The sequence below is a fragment of the Protomyctophum parallelum genome (genome assembly GCF_964188405.1).
Source record: "Protomyctophum parallelum genome assembly, chromosome: 3".
In the NCBI taxonomy this organism is placed as follows: domain Eukaryota; kingdom Metazoa; phylum Chordata; class Actinopteri; order Myctophiformes; family Myctophidae; genus Protomyctophum; species Protomyctophum parallelum.
The window spans coordinates 47,202,888-47,218,102 of NC_139698.1; the positions used below are offsets into that span (position 1 = coordinate 47,202,888).

Here is a 15,215-nt window from a genome sequence, read left to right on the forward strand (position 1 = left end):
GATAGAGCCTGCACACAAAAAAATACTTCTTTATTATATATTATTATTATATATTATATTTGTCTGACAACGTTTTGATCCCGTTGTGGATGACCTGATGAAGATCCACAACAGGATTGAAACACTGTCAGATGAATATTAAACAATCTTTGCCCAAGAACGCGGGACGAACCGGCGACTTTATCATTCCCAGGCGGCCTCTCTAACTATTCAGCCATGGCTACCCTTGAGCCTCTTAATGTGCGGTAATATCACAATTTTTAAATCCCCATTTTGCTTCACAAACCAAACGCTGTTCGTCTATTATGACATGCCCAGAATAGAGATGCTAGAGCTCATATGCTTAAAAAGGAAAAAGTGAACACACACACACACCACAGTCGCCACTTCCTCCCGAGTAGTTATCCAGATGTGCCCACAGGAAGCTTATTACGGGTGGAGTTACTGAATGTTTGAGGAAGGAATCTGCCTCTGCGCGCGTGCGCACGCACACGCACGCACACGCACATGCACATGCATACACACACACACACACACACACACAATTTGCACTCACCATGTCCATGATCAGATGGCCACATGCGTTGCACTTGTCTGCAGACTGCTGGAAGCCAGAGTACTGAAACACAAGGAGAGGACAAACATGTCACAACTATGACACAGTCACAGCCACGTCACGACGGTCTGACACTGAGGTCAAAGAGGAACTGAAAAAGCATACGCTGTAAAATCCTCAGCGTTAAATAAACTCTAAGAGGAACCAAATGGACCTGTGCACTCTTTGAACAATCATTTGCACATCTTCGTACACTCACTTGGACAAAAGGTTACAATTTAATTTAACACATCACTCACTAATTTGTTCCTCAGAGTCAGTTGAACTTCAATAGTGAATAAATGGTCCACATTTTGGTTCCACTTGTCTACTCTAATTTAACACTACATTCTTGGAGTTGCAGATTAAATGGACACAGAGGATTTTACTGTGTAACTGTACAGCGTCATTCTTTACTAGATCTGGGTGACAGACTCAATCAAGCCCATGTTTATACTAGTATTATCACGCTTCTGTTTGATGTGCTGATAAAATCACACACATAATCCAAAGGCTCTACCATGTTTCTCTAGGGCAGTAACCAAAACAAGTGACGTGGAAATATGCACTCTTAAAACAATCACAGATGTTAAGGATTAGTGTGTATTCTGTGTACTGTATTAATCATTGACTGGCCGAGTCATCTCGGATCTTTCCGAGGGTCTTAAGGCGGAACCAAACCAAGTCGTGGCATTTGTTACAGAACTACAGTATTTAGATGGGTGGAGTTCTGCAACAGTTCTGTGAATTAATGTGGAAAAAGGCACTGGGTGGCGTCCACACAAGAATGCCAAGAATGGCATTTGGTGTCACATAGGGGGGAGGACCACATCAGAAACGCAGATCACGGCGTGGGCCTTCCGCTCTGTGGGTCACAGACGAGGTCAGAAAGAGAAGGATGAGGCTGGCTGGGGCCACTGTGTAGGGCGGCTGTCATCACCATTATGAGATTTAAGTTGCCAATTCATTGTATTTTTCAACATGGAAACGATTTTGAAGAGTATGCAAAAATAATTGCGAATAATTGTGACAGGCCTAGCACTGCGACGGCCACCCGGAACTGGTGGTGACCATACTGACAACTGAGGGCGGAGCCAAGCCAAGGCACCGCTAGGATGGGAAGGGGGTGTACTCGTCCTCCTGATGCCGATTAGGAGGGAGTGGAGAACCATAGACATAGAAAGGTAGACGCCTCCTTCAGCTCGGGGGCGTCTGTGCTTCACAGAAGCTTTGTGCGTCACAGAGCATTCGTTCGGTAGGCCAATCAGAGGCAATGTAAACGTTATTTTTTCTCATGCTAATGAAGCCTCTTTGGATTGAATTGATACGTCCCGGAAAAGACACGCTGCGAGTGGCCAGTAGTCACTTGAGTGGCACTGTGGCCTTCCGCACTTCGACCACACTTCCGGTGTCTCGTCGAGCGGATTAAGGTTGGTGAGGGGTGCGTTAAGGGTTGGGAGAGGGTTAAGGTTAGGTTTAGGTGTGCTGCCCCATGGGAGGTTAGGGTGAGGGTTTGAGATAGGTTGTAGGACTAATGACTGGTCTAACCAATGACTAGTCTAAACTAAGAACTGCACCCCCGCACGGCGGTAGACTGCACCCACACTGCATGCAACACCGCCGCAGCTCGAAGCTACTGCCAACAGCTGCTAATGTTATAACTGGAGAGCAGGAAAGCCATAACGAAACACCGCGATTTAACCATGAACAGAACGTTGGAAACTAACGCAAACAACGGACACAAGGTTGTGACACAGAAACATACATGATAATATAATAAGAATAAGAATAATATGGGAGAGAAAGAAAAAAAAAGGGGGACAGATGCACAACAGAGAGCGCTTGTTTCACCTGGCAGTTAATGATACGCATGTCATTCTTGTTTTAGATCTATGTGGAGAGCAGTGGGTTGGTGACAGCTAGTTCAGACCCGGCTGAATTGTGCTTTTTTTTAATCAGCAATGTAAACACAATCTGAAATGTCTTCACATGGTGAGCCTCACGTTTCTGGTACAGCAGTTAGGTCAGAAGAATAAATAAATACTGCAAATGATATGCAAATACCGCTTTGACCCGGGTCTGCTCTGAACAGAAGACATTCTTGTACACTATCATCACCAAAAACTTTCATTAATTGAGTTGAGACTTGAGTGTTCACTGTACTTTAGTACGCTCGTTTACTCTACACCAAATATGTTCGCCAAAAGATAGCAGATCTACAAGCTCACGTTGTCAACTTAGTTGTGATGCGTTGTGAGCTTGTAGATCGGCCATATTTTGCCATACGTTCCAACCAGAATAGGGATGCTGGGGTTCAAGTGCTTAAAACGTCCACCACCCTAACATAAACCATCGCTAAGTACCATCTCTAGTTACTGACCTTCCTCCCCCCCCCCGATCCCACCCAGAGGAGGAAAGCGATACGGGAATGACTGCGTGAGATGCTCGAAGCCCGGCCACCGGGTCAAGCTCTCCCGTTTACATTTTATGTTTAGGGGTCAAACTCTCCCGTTTAACTCTGACGTTTAGAAGTCACGCCGGCCACATAATCGCAAAGGGGCCAAGGGGGGAAAGACCTGCCACACTTTTTGAGTTGGAAATAAGGTGCTCAGAATATGAGGACCACCACATGGCATGCACTTTCCTTGGAGGCTGTAGTGTAGGGCCTCAAGCATTTGATCTCACCCCTGCAGACTCTGAGGGATTTAAAGTTATAGGGCCGATTAAAATTATTATCTTGCCTTTTAAAATGGTTCAACTAGCCGATCTCCATCGACACATTGTGAGCTTGTAGATATTAGTAGCTTGTAGCTATTTGACATATTTTAAAAGGTTTTTCAAAATAGTAAAAAAATGGCAAATAGGTTTAGGGATAAGTGGTAAGGGTATAGCCCATAGTCTGTGGAAAAGGCAGTGACTCAGTAAAAGCGAATGTATCCATTTGTAACTAAGTCAAATAAATTAACACTGAGGATTTTACTGTGCAGAATTGAAAAGACATATGATTCATGTGCTAAAAATCAAATCTATTTAACAGTGTTGTGTAAGTGATATTTTGTTGTTAAAAGAAACTAAAGGTGATATTGTTAAAGACATTAAAGCTCTATCTATATTACGATAGTAATATAGTATTAGTATAGACACAGTATTATTACAGTATTTGTTCAGTAACAGAGAGAACCCTGCACAGAGATCATTATCAGCTCGTGTTCCACCTCCAGTCTTGTCTGCTCATTTATTTGTTTCATTACTTACAATTTCACTCGCTTCTGCTGTGTCCTGCATGAGTTCTCTCTCCTGATTGGATGAATTTGGTATCCTGACCTGAAAATGTATTTTCTCTGTTTACTAAACAGCTGGAGAGACAGGGAGTCAGACCCCTGTTACTGAACAAACACAGAGCATATCAATAATGACCATTTAACAGAAACTATGCAACAAACAGCACCTTTAAAAGAGCCTTACATCAACCAACACCTGTCACTCACCAGAAAGTCTTCTTCACAAAACACCTTTCCTCCGACGTAGTAGAACGCCTTCCCCCTTAACCTTCGACCTAACAAACAACAAGTAAACAAAAAGGAACAGGACTGTGAAACAGAGCATTTTAATACATTCAAGCGCAAATAACATGCATTTTAAAACTGCTTTTAATATTTAATATCATATTGTCCCTCAAACTTATTTCTAATGGTTTGAGCCTCAATCACCACTCTGATATAACCAGTCCTTGTCAATTCTTAATGGACTTGGAAAGCAGTTTTAGCTGCAGTACCACAATGTCCTGAGGTGGTGGGGGTGCTGGTATGCAGATTATTTAATATTTGAGTCATTATAATACTGATGCTAGATAAAACCAGGCTCGTTTCCATTCCATGCCAGCTTGGAAAATCAACATAACAATGGTGGACATTGTAAACAAAGTGGAAATGCAAATTTGGAACTGAAGACTGAAGAAGAGGAGGAATTATACAAATTAGGGTGACATTGATGATCACGATGAGGACAAAATAATTGTCTTTAAAACAGTTTTCTGAAAAACCTAATGTTTCCATGTCAGTGGTTCTCAAACTTTTTCATGTCATGACCAGTTTGAATGGGTTGTTAAGACATTTCACTCCAGACTCGAATGGCCCATTTCAACAGTTTGTGAGCTTGTATGATGGTTGTGAGCTTGAAGTTTGCTTTGTTTATTTATGTTGTTGGTGTCTTATAATCCCGTAAGGGATGGGTCTTAATGACAAGACACGAAAAAAAAAACCATTCATTCATTCATTGAATGATTTATGCATGGTGACTCATGTATGTTTTGTTATCTGCAAAATAAATAACTGGAGTGAAAAAGTACAATATTTGCCACCGAGTCGTGGGGAAAGAAAATACTCTGGAAAAGTCAAAGTAACACAGTACAGTAATCGAGTACATCTACTTGAACAAATATCGCCTGTGTGGAAGGTAGCAAACCGACACGTACGCTTGTTAATTTCCCAGACGCCCCAAAACAAATAAACTGCATTTCTTTTAATGGCAGGTCTAGTGTCCTCCCGATATAATTTGATTGGAACAACACACACTCACACAGAGCCGGGTCTGTGTGTGTGTGTGTGTGTGTGTGTGTGTGTGTGTGTGTGTGTGTGTGGTGTGACAGTTGGGACACAGGGGCGAACATCTGGACCAGGCTGTAGCACCCGTGCCGACGGCTGACACACCAGGGGAAAATGTGCGCCGTTGAATTCAATTAGCGACAGACAGACATCAGTGATTAAAGGGGAATACCACTCATTTTCAACATCTTTGTGATGTCACCGAGATGTACTTCATAATGTTACTGATTTTTTTCAGAAATCCAGTTCTAGGCAACACAGAATGGGGGGCTGTATAGGAGTGGATAGCACCATTTCTCTTGGTAGGACCAGGGAAATGGTCCTCAACAATATCTATTACTTATTTAGATTCTACCAGACTTGAGCAGACATTATTTTTGGCCTTCAAAAGTAAAGTAAGTAAGTAAGTAAGTACACACACACACAGAGCACTTCCTGTCTGTCTGCAAGCTAGAATGATGGCTCTATGGTCTGAATGCGGAGGCTCCTGTTCCACACACACACACACACACACACACACACACACACACACACACCTCGCTACGTCTGCCCAGGTCCCACAGGAAGGGGGAACATTCCACACATTTTCTTCAGAGTGCGTGGGGTGGGGTGGGGGTGGGGGGTAAAAGAAGAGGGGTGAATAAGAGCGTTCTTCGTTCTCTCCCTCCAGAAAGTAGTTTTTTTGCCACTCAGTAGACGTTCTCGCATAACTTAACCGTTTTGCGTTTTAGTGTCAAATAAGAACTGTGTTCCAAAAATAAACAAATGATCCCATCGGTTTGACTCATATGGATATGTAGAATGAACTGATGAACACGCTTGCATTACTGCCACCGAATTAGTTACATTTTCATCAGAAACAGACTATCAAATATGAGTGATTGACTACCATAAACGATACAGAGCTGCACCCCGACAATATCGCTGAGACAGTTTATTTGTGGATCACAATGCTTATACGAGACGGTTTTAAGATGACCCAATATTATTCTCCGTCGAGAAATGACTTCCGCAACCCAGGGGATGAACGAGTGACATCAGGACCTCAGTACTCTACACCACCATTATAAAAGGACACTGTTCAAAGGCCTGTATTCGAAATTAAAAAGTTTAAGCATCGACTTAAAGGAGATTCAAGGTTTCTGCCCAACCAAGACGATAGTATTAAGACAATAAACCAGTTACATCTGGCTTCCATCTTGAGCACAGAATGAGATGAAAGCGCCGAAACAGTTACAGCACACGCTGTTCTTCCACCAGGTTTCTTTGAACCTTCCAGCTAATGAATGCTAAACAACAAGTCCACAACACAGTGTCCCTCTGACTCCTAGACGCAGACTAATGAATGCTAAACAACAAGTCCACAACACAGTGTCCCTCTGACTCCTAGACGTAGACTAATGAATGCAAAACAACAAGTCCACAACACAGTGTCCCTCTGACTCCTAGACGCAGACTCGTGATTCTTGAGTCTTTGAAAATCAGCATCATCTGAAATTCTTTCTACCCCATTATTACATTATCTTCCCTTCCCTTCCCTTCCCTGGCAACATAATGTGAACGGCAGTTTCATGGCCTCGCCGACGCCCAGCCTCTTGCATGACCTTCTAATGCGTCAGGGGGCTATGTTTTTTGTCTTTCAAATATTTGTTTATCAATCATTTTACTTACTTTTTTCATTAATAGAAAATGTATTAAAAAAAAAGTTAAGAAATACAAAAATAATAAACACGGCCCCCTCATGCATTAGGACAATTGTAAGTCACTAGAACCAGGGAGGTGTCACGTGTGTTCAAGGTCCAATGGGCTTATACAGTATAGGAGTCCCCCCTGATGCAATATTGAATCAAGCAACATAAAAACTGTCTGGGGGGCCTGAGTAGACTAGAAAATTAATCCAGACGCGTGTTGAAGTGAATTTGTCCTTTAAAATCAACGGTCAGGGTTTTGCGGTTTCGGGTTAATTACTGACAAACATGTAGGGGACTGCGTCCCTGAGGACAGTGTGGAGAATATGACTTGAGGATGTCGGGAGACTCAGGCTCTTCCTCTTCTTCACATTCCTGCATTTTCCCCCCTTTGGAAGTCAGAGAGGCAGAAGGATTTAGATAAGACTGTTAATTAAAGACAGAAGTCAAGTCTGACAGTTTGGAGACCCCGGGAAGGAGGAGCAATTTATTCTCTTTCATGAAAATGCTAAATACCTGTGCGATGAAAACAAAAGCTGGGGGATTTTACACGTCGAACGCTCTGCAGAATCCCGCGAGTTATCTCCTGTGAGTTGCACTTCGCAGAAACCCCTGAGACTCAGTGATCTACATCTCTGGCAATTTATTTCACACAAAGCAGTATTGCAGACTGTTTGCTTTAGGATTGAATCCCAGATCAGATCCCAGGTCCAACTTGAAACACATACAATATGAATGTGTTAAAGAAGCAAAAGTAATCTTCTCGAGTAATCTGATCCAAGTAAAACGCAAATGGGAGGTTTCGCTCAAGGCCCCGGAGTCACAAAACTATGTACCACTCAGAACCAGTAACATCCTGGTTTGTTTTATCTAATGCATGGGGTCCTCAACCAGGGCTATGCAAACCCCTAGGGACGTTTGCCGGTACTGCATGGGGTTCTGCAAAATTGAGAGGAAAATAGGATTTTGTTTATAATCCGTACAAAAATGTGGTGACCGAGAGTTCTAGACTAATTACTCACTACATATGTATACGTATGCACAGCCTACCTATTTTAAACTGCAATTAAAGCAGTACTTTGAGACAGAAGGGGATCAGTCAGTGCTCCGAAGAGGTAGAGGACAGCCCTGCTCTACAGGCGAGTGATTGGCTGGGATGAAGGGGCTACTGTTGCACAGGTGGGACGTGAAAGACGGTGCCTGTACTCAAACCCCCATTCAGCACTGTGCCGTGACCGTCTACGCACTCCCACCAAGTCCAGCATTAACCACTTCTCCGTCGGGTGGAAACCTCATTATGTCCAAAACTGTGACTTTTCAGGATTCAAAATCGAAAATAGGTAAAGTAGCAGATCCACATGCTCAAAGCGTGTCGCTTCGCGGCATGTTTCGCGCTTGTAGATCTGATACTTTTGATACTTTTGTGCGATCAAGTAGGGCATTATTTTACTTTTTTCTCCTTCTACGGGCCTCGTACCCGCTCCAGTTGATTGCTTTGGTAGTGGTACCGCTCATAACCCCCCTCTCCCCCTTTACAAACAGGTCTTAATCAGCGCGAGGCTTCTGCAGGGCCGAGAGAGGGCTTAGGGTTGGTTATTCTCAGTCTAGTAACTGTCCAGGCAGCCAATGGGAAGCCTCAGGTGAAAGCCCCCCTGCAGAGACCCCTTGAAACAACAGCCTGCACACGCTCTCTGTCTCTCTCTCTCTCTCTCACACACACACACACACACACACACACACACACACACACACACACACACACACACACACACACACACAGAATGTCTCCTCAACTCATCTTCATCGTTCCTCACTGGCACCTTGTAGGGGGGGGGGGGGGGGGGGGGGTGTAGGAGATGGAGTCTATATGTTTGGGGGGGGTGGGGGCTTACGGTCATAAAGTCTTTGTTATGGAACTCAACTCAACAAGCGTGAAGGTCAGTGAAGATCTGAGGAGGGGAGATTCCTCGCAAGACAGTGGGCACTGTGTGTGCGTGTGTGCCGTGTGCGTGTTAGCGTGCCTCCGTCTCTCGGGGCCCACAGCTGACATAACAGACACCCTGTGTCCTTCCTCCACACAGGGGCCTCTGGAGCCTGCATTCCTCCCCAGCCAGGATGCTCTCCCCCTGGGGGGCCATGGGGCAGGCAGCAGCCCCCCGTGCCCTCAGCCCTCACATGGGAGACAGCTATGAGTGGTATGCACTGCTACGAACACACATACCGCTCTCTCCTCTTTAAGATGTCATTATCTTTCCCTTTCAGCGATCGCCTCCCTCTTTTCATCTGCTGACACGCACATGCCTCGTGTGTGTACACTCGCGCGTGCACACACGCACACGCACACGCACACGCACACGCACACACACACACACAGATGTGTGAGTGTGTGCGTACTGAGTTCAGAGGGGGTGCAGAATAATGAGCCTGGACAGGGGTCATCACTGTGCCACACATACCCCATCACAACAGGGGGAGGGGGGCTTCTTAATTGGTGGTCAGACTCATCCAGGCTGGCGAGCCACGTCAGCTGCTAGAAGAACACCACAGTGGTAGAAAGTAACATTACTAACATTTCGCTGTCGGCCAGAAACCTCCTATCTCCTTAATACAACTTTTTATTTTCATAAATGAATGTCGTACTTCATCACACTACTACAGCGTCGCACGGAAGATCCGTGAGCTCGAAACACACATTTGGAGCTTGTAGATCTGCTACTTAAAGTACATTAACTTTACAGGACTTTTAAAACTTTACAGATCCAGAGTAAGTCTTCTACCACTGCTCAGGGAAGGCCTTCCATGTGATCAGCTGTCAGGGTTGGTGAGGTCTGGCATGGAGATGAAACAGTCCAGGATCCCAAAGCCTTATCAGAGCACTGAAGCCTGGGGCCTGAAGAATTTGTCTGCGCATGTGATAGTTCCATCACTCAATCGTCCACTTGACACAATGAGTCAATTACATGGATTGAGACGGAACAACGCCAGCTAGAGGTGCACACCCAGGGCGCCATGTTTTCAAGGGTAACAAGACTACTCGCCCCGTTTCTGTTTTCCTCCCAGAATTTTCCCCAGTGAGGGGTGGGAGAGGCTGGACAGCAGACGGCTGGACTTTGAATTTCTCTAACTATAAACTTTCATGACAGCAGAACAGCCTAAGTACAAATATAATTTATGAAAAGCTACTACAGTGAAGTCTGTTCACAGAAGTTGTTGTAGGATATGTGGGGATTATCTGACGAGGTACCATTTGAGTGGGCAAAACCTTACATATACTAAATAATACTAAATTGTTTATAGGTTCAATATAAATCAAATAATATAGCCTTTCCACAGGAATATCTTTCTATATTTTTCCAAAAAGAATACAAACAGCCAATAGCATATTACAAAGTTATCCCCCTCACTGGGGAAAATTCCGGGAGGAAAAACGGGCAAGCACCGGGGCGAGTAGTCCAGTATTCGTTTTCAAGCACTCTGTGGTGGACAAATGCATACATACAGTACAGTATGCACAGAAAGACTGACAAGAAATACTCATTACAGTAGTTTAGCATTTTGTCAAAGCCTAATTAAATAAATAAAATTAAGCTCAAGTTGTCCGTTTGTGCACAAATATGTATATTTGTGCATATTTGTATTTATTTCACCAATGCAATAGGTGAAATTGCATTGGTGTAGCTGACCCAGCTACCTGGGTCAGTCGTCGTCCCCCCCCACATGCTAATGATTTTGGAAAAATAACTTCACAAACGATATGCTCCTTCCTAAGTTCCTAACACCATGCCAAATGAAAAACTAGTTACCAAGTGCAATCAATCACACAAATTATGCACTTGGTATAAAGTATTACAAAAACATATTCCCTGTTGTCCAAAATTATTGCTGCTCAATGATTAAGACTCTTTAACTTTAACTACAGTTCAGAGATGTTTCTGGTTGGCAGGAAGCACAGCTGTAAAAAAGAATGTTGGCACTTCAATGGCAAGCTCCACATTCTCTGCCTTTTAACCACTGGAAACGGTTACCGTACTAAGTGATGTTGTAATGGAGCGTTGCAGTTCCGCCCCCGACGAGCGGCCCGGAAGAGAATTTCCCATTATTCTTTTCCCGTAGACGTTTCAGAAAGTATTTATTTAAAGACCTTTAAGCCTCTGACAAAGCCAACTCGGTTCCTGACAGATCATGACAAACACAATTCTTGGGCCAAACAAAATATTCTTCTAATTATTTGTTCGGGGCCCAAAATTGTCCTGATTTGTCAGAAGCCGAGTATTTAATTTAAAGGTCTTTAATTAAATACTTTTTGAAATGTCTATGGGAAATATTAATGGGAAATTCTCTTCCAGGCTGCTCGTCGTTCTGAAAGGGGGCGGGGACTGCGACACTCTATAATAGAGCTTTCTACAGCTAGATTAAATGGTGCTAATTATCAGACAATAGACAGTTGGAACCACATTCTCTATCAAGTTAGAAACTCTACTAAATAACTTTGTTGTTATTGTTGAATAGGAAAAAGTATGAATGAGCAAACTAGTGATTGGTGCAGTGTGTTCATCAGGTGACTGACTGAAGCTGCATTTCGCTGCTCTCCAGAAAGCAGCCGTGTTCACCACAGTGTGGTTCCCAGCCCTGTGCTCTTTGTGTGGGCCGGAGGAATGACCGACACACCCAGAAACCAAACACCAGCCAGCCAGCGCTACACGCCTCTCACTCTTATCCGCGGCCCATTGTGGGGATCGCCGCTTGGGGGCAGCGGGTGACAGAGGTAAAAAGGTACAACTTCCTCGTCTGAACACAACAGGGGGTTTAGTGAGAGCTGTTAGCTAGGAGGCCACACGACCAGAGTATTAAAGGACAGAGCATGTCACTTAAGACACTTGACGTTTAGGGTGAAGCTGTGTGTGTACTTACTGCATGCGCTGCAGGTGAAGCAGCTGTCGTGGTACAAGCTGCCCATAGCCTGGCAGGCCTGGCTGGCTCCATACACGGCCTTGTTGCACTTCACACACATCCCTGCAACATAACACACATCAACATTTTAGGACAGACAATTGTATAAATGCCAAAACACAGCAAGCTCACACACTGCGCTTTTGGTGCACGACATTGGCGTGCAACAAAGTATACATCAGCCATGATTCGCAAACCCCAAACCTAACCTCTAACCCCAAACCCCACCCAAAGTATTTTCCTTATTGTAAACTCAACTCTTTTTAAACCAGAAAACAACCGTTTCTCTTGTAAGAATCAGGACAATATTGGAATTCTACTATAGTGGGATATTTGGCCGCGCACACACGCACGCACACACAGGACCTTTCATCGAGTTCCGTTGACTGCATCCAGGCCTTAAGATGACACAAATCAGATTACTACATGCCGAACCGAAACTCCAACCACTGATCGTAGTCTAGACTCGAGCCGACACTGAACCTAGCGATGAACACCCCCCCCCCCCCACACACACACACACACACACACATACACACAATGACCACGTATTACTCACACACCATGTGTACATGAAAACAGCTCATTACACACTATAGCAGCCCAAACGTCCATTACTGGGAAAAGCAACGGTTATAATTAGTTGCACAGCAAAGATAGCAGATCTACTAGCTCACAAGCTGTGACGCGTTGTGAGCTTTTAGATCGGCTATGTTTTTGGTGCGTAGTAGGCCTACCACCCACGTGTTTAAGTATAATAGTCAGACTTGAAGAGATATGCTCAGGAACATATAGTCATGAATCATGATGTCACAGGTAGGTGTTGCATTTTTTAACCACCCTTTTTCTCCCCAATTTAGTCATTATGCCAATTGATTCCTCCCGCAACACATGATTGATGATGTGTGTTGTCACTGCAGCTGCTGCTGTAGCTACTGGCTCACCTGCCAGCGAGGAGCCTCCACCGGGAGGACGCAGCGCTATTTAACCCATTCTGTACGGGAACCCATCATGTTATGCTTTAGCTATTTAAAAATAGCAGATCTACAAGCTCATATCGCGCCACCGAGTGGCGCGATACGAGCTTGTAGGTCTGCTATTTTTGAAAAATCGAAGAACCACTGACATAGAAACATAGCTTTATCAGAAAACTGTCAGGATGTAGAAGACGTTTATAGAATCTGATCTCAGGTCAGAATGGGTTAAGACCGATTTATGCTTGTTGTTGACTGGCACGTTGTTGACTGGCACGCAACGCAAGGAATGTGATGCCAAAGAATGTATAATCTCTCAAGAACAGATTCCGAGCTGCGCTACTGAATCCTGTTATCCTCATTGTGTTGGGCGGCACCCCAAGAGGCAGATTCACCCCAAGAGGCAAATTCACCCCAAGAGGCAGATTCAAATGGACACAAACAGCAGGGGCCGCCGTTTTTTTCCCCCTTTTTCTTTTGCCGATGGGTTCCCAGATTGAAGAATGTGTCGCGGAGGACCTCCACCCAGGGTGTCGCGGAGGACCTCCACCCAGGGTGTCGCGGAGGACCTCCGCCCAGGGTGTCGCGTACCCCTGGAAAAAGAATAGGTCAGACACACCTACATAAAATGTAACATACTCATCATCTCAACTCCCAAAACAAACTCAAAACTAACCTAAAAGAAGTCTGAACATAGTTTAACTCCATCAAGACCTTGATAGTAGAATGCTCGGCCCCCCTGCCCCAACACTGCCTTTCTCTGTCAATATACCACATGATTCTACTGTGCTTTATTCCAATATGTTTTGTATTTATATTGTATTTTATGTTTTACTGGCTAAGTGCAATGCACCACAATGGAAACAAGCCTCTGGATCATTTTGCGTTATGCTTTGACCATAACCTTGTTCAACACTTGTTGCTCAAAGGATTTTGTTTTGATCTGCTGCTATGACAGATGTGAAGTCAGAGATATAGAGATATACTCAGAGGTATACATTACAAAACACTATTATTAGTAGTGTTATTATTATTATTATTATTAGCAAGATCGAGGGAAGTGTGGGGACAGGGAGGATGTGATACGGGCGATTAAAACGATACAAAACAAAAGAAACAATGGAATGGAAAACCATCTAAAACAAAACACTTAATTACTGTCAGGAAGCTGGTTAGCATGCTGTAGCACGCACGGGAAATATTGAGCCATTTTTCTTATTTGACTTGGCACTGCGAGAACTCCTATGTCCTATACTGTAAATACTGTGATAACATCTTAGGGTTCCAACATACGCACATGCACACACGCACGCGCAAGCACCAAACTAATTTACTTAAAGGAACAAAGTAGTCGAAATTCGTTAGTAGTAAGCATTATGCATGGTATGATTAACACGTGTTCAAAATGTGTCGAAATCTTTCAAAAACAGCTGATCTACTAGCTCGTGTGAGCTTGTAGATCAGCTATTTGTCTTAGTATTTAGTTTTTTTTTTATTGATTTGGTAAATATTATGTTTCGTAAGAATAATCTAAATCTACAAAGTAACAAATTAAATAATCGTAGTGGAGAAAAAAGTACACTATTTGCCTCTGAGATGGAGTTGAGCAGAAGTATAGTATGTATCAAAAATTCTCAAGTACTTAAATATGGTACTTGAGTATGTACTTACTGTAGTAACTTTACCACCTCTGCAGACACAGACACATACATAAATACACAGCAGCTGCCTGACGCACAGACTGAAAGAGGAATGCAGACTCAAAACAAAGGAAAAAAGTAGGAAACCGGGATGAAAGATGTATTACGCACACAAAGACTGTGCGAGTCACAACTGTACTTAAACTGGAAAATCACGAGGGTTACTTTAACTCCGAGAGTACAAATGGAGCCAAATGTGTTGTACACACACTGTACATTAACACATTTGTACAGTACAAGTACAGTATGTAACCATTGGTCACATACATGCACTGTTTCTGTCGGTCTGAGGTGTTTAAACAGGCAGAAACACAGGGCTCAACAAGTTTAGCTTCACATAATTGAACCATTGAATCATCACATTCTCTGGGAGGTTTCAATTGAATGCAACTTTTTAATACTATTTTCGTCTTTACAATAATGAGCCGAAAGTCCTGAGTTGACCCGTGAGAGTGTAAAAAAACATTTTTGTGAGATTATGAGCCCCGAACATAAAAGATCTCATCCTCTTATCCTCTCATCCTCTTATACCCCCCCCCCTCCCTCTTAAAGCAATAGGACACTCTGGTAGGGGGGGGGGGTGAAATATCTATATTTGACTTACTTTGCATAGGGAAACAGCTTTACAATTTACAATTTAGGCATTTAGCAGACGCTCTTAATACAGAGCGACTTACATTAAGCAAGAACAAAAAAGCATGGGA

General features: G+C 43.7%; 1 protein-coding gene across 2 annotated transcripts in view; it reads right to left on the minus strand.

Annotated features, from left to right (window-relative positions):
• The window catches only part of limd1a (LIM domains containing 1a), a 38,939-nt gene that overhangs the window by 9,488 nt on the left and 14,236 nt on the right, over positions 1 to 15,215 (minus strand). The window contains exons 3-6 of one of the 2 annotated variants that reach the window (XM_083761608.1): positions 11,799 to 11,900; positions 4,084 to 4,151; positions 3,851 to 3,919; positions 557 to 619 (exon numbers count right to left, since the gene is read on the minus strand). In XM_083761608.1, the coding sequence (XP_083617734.1) occupies positions 557 to 619; positions 3,851 to 3,919; positions 4,084 to 4,151; positions 11,799 to 11,900 (302 nt within the window). The remainder of the gene's footprint in view (positions 1 to 556; positions 620 to 3,850; positions 3,920 to 4,083; positions 4,152 to 11,798; positions 11,901 to 15,215) is intronic. The other variant, XM_083761609.1, reaches the window with a different exon arrangement.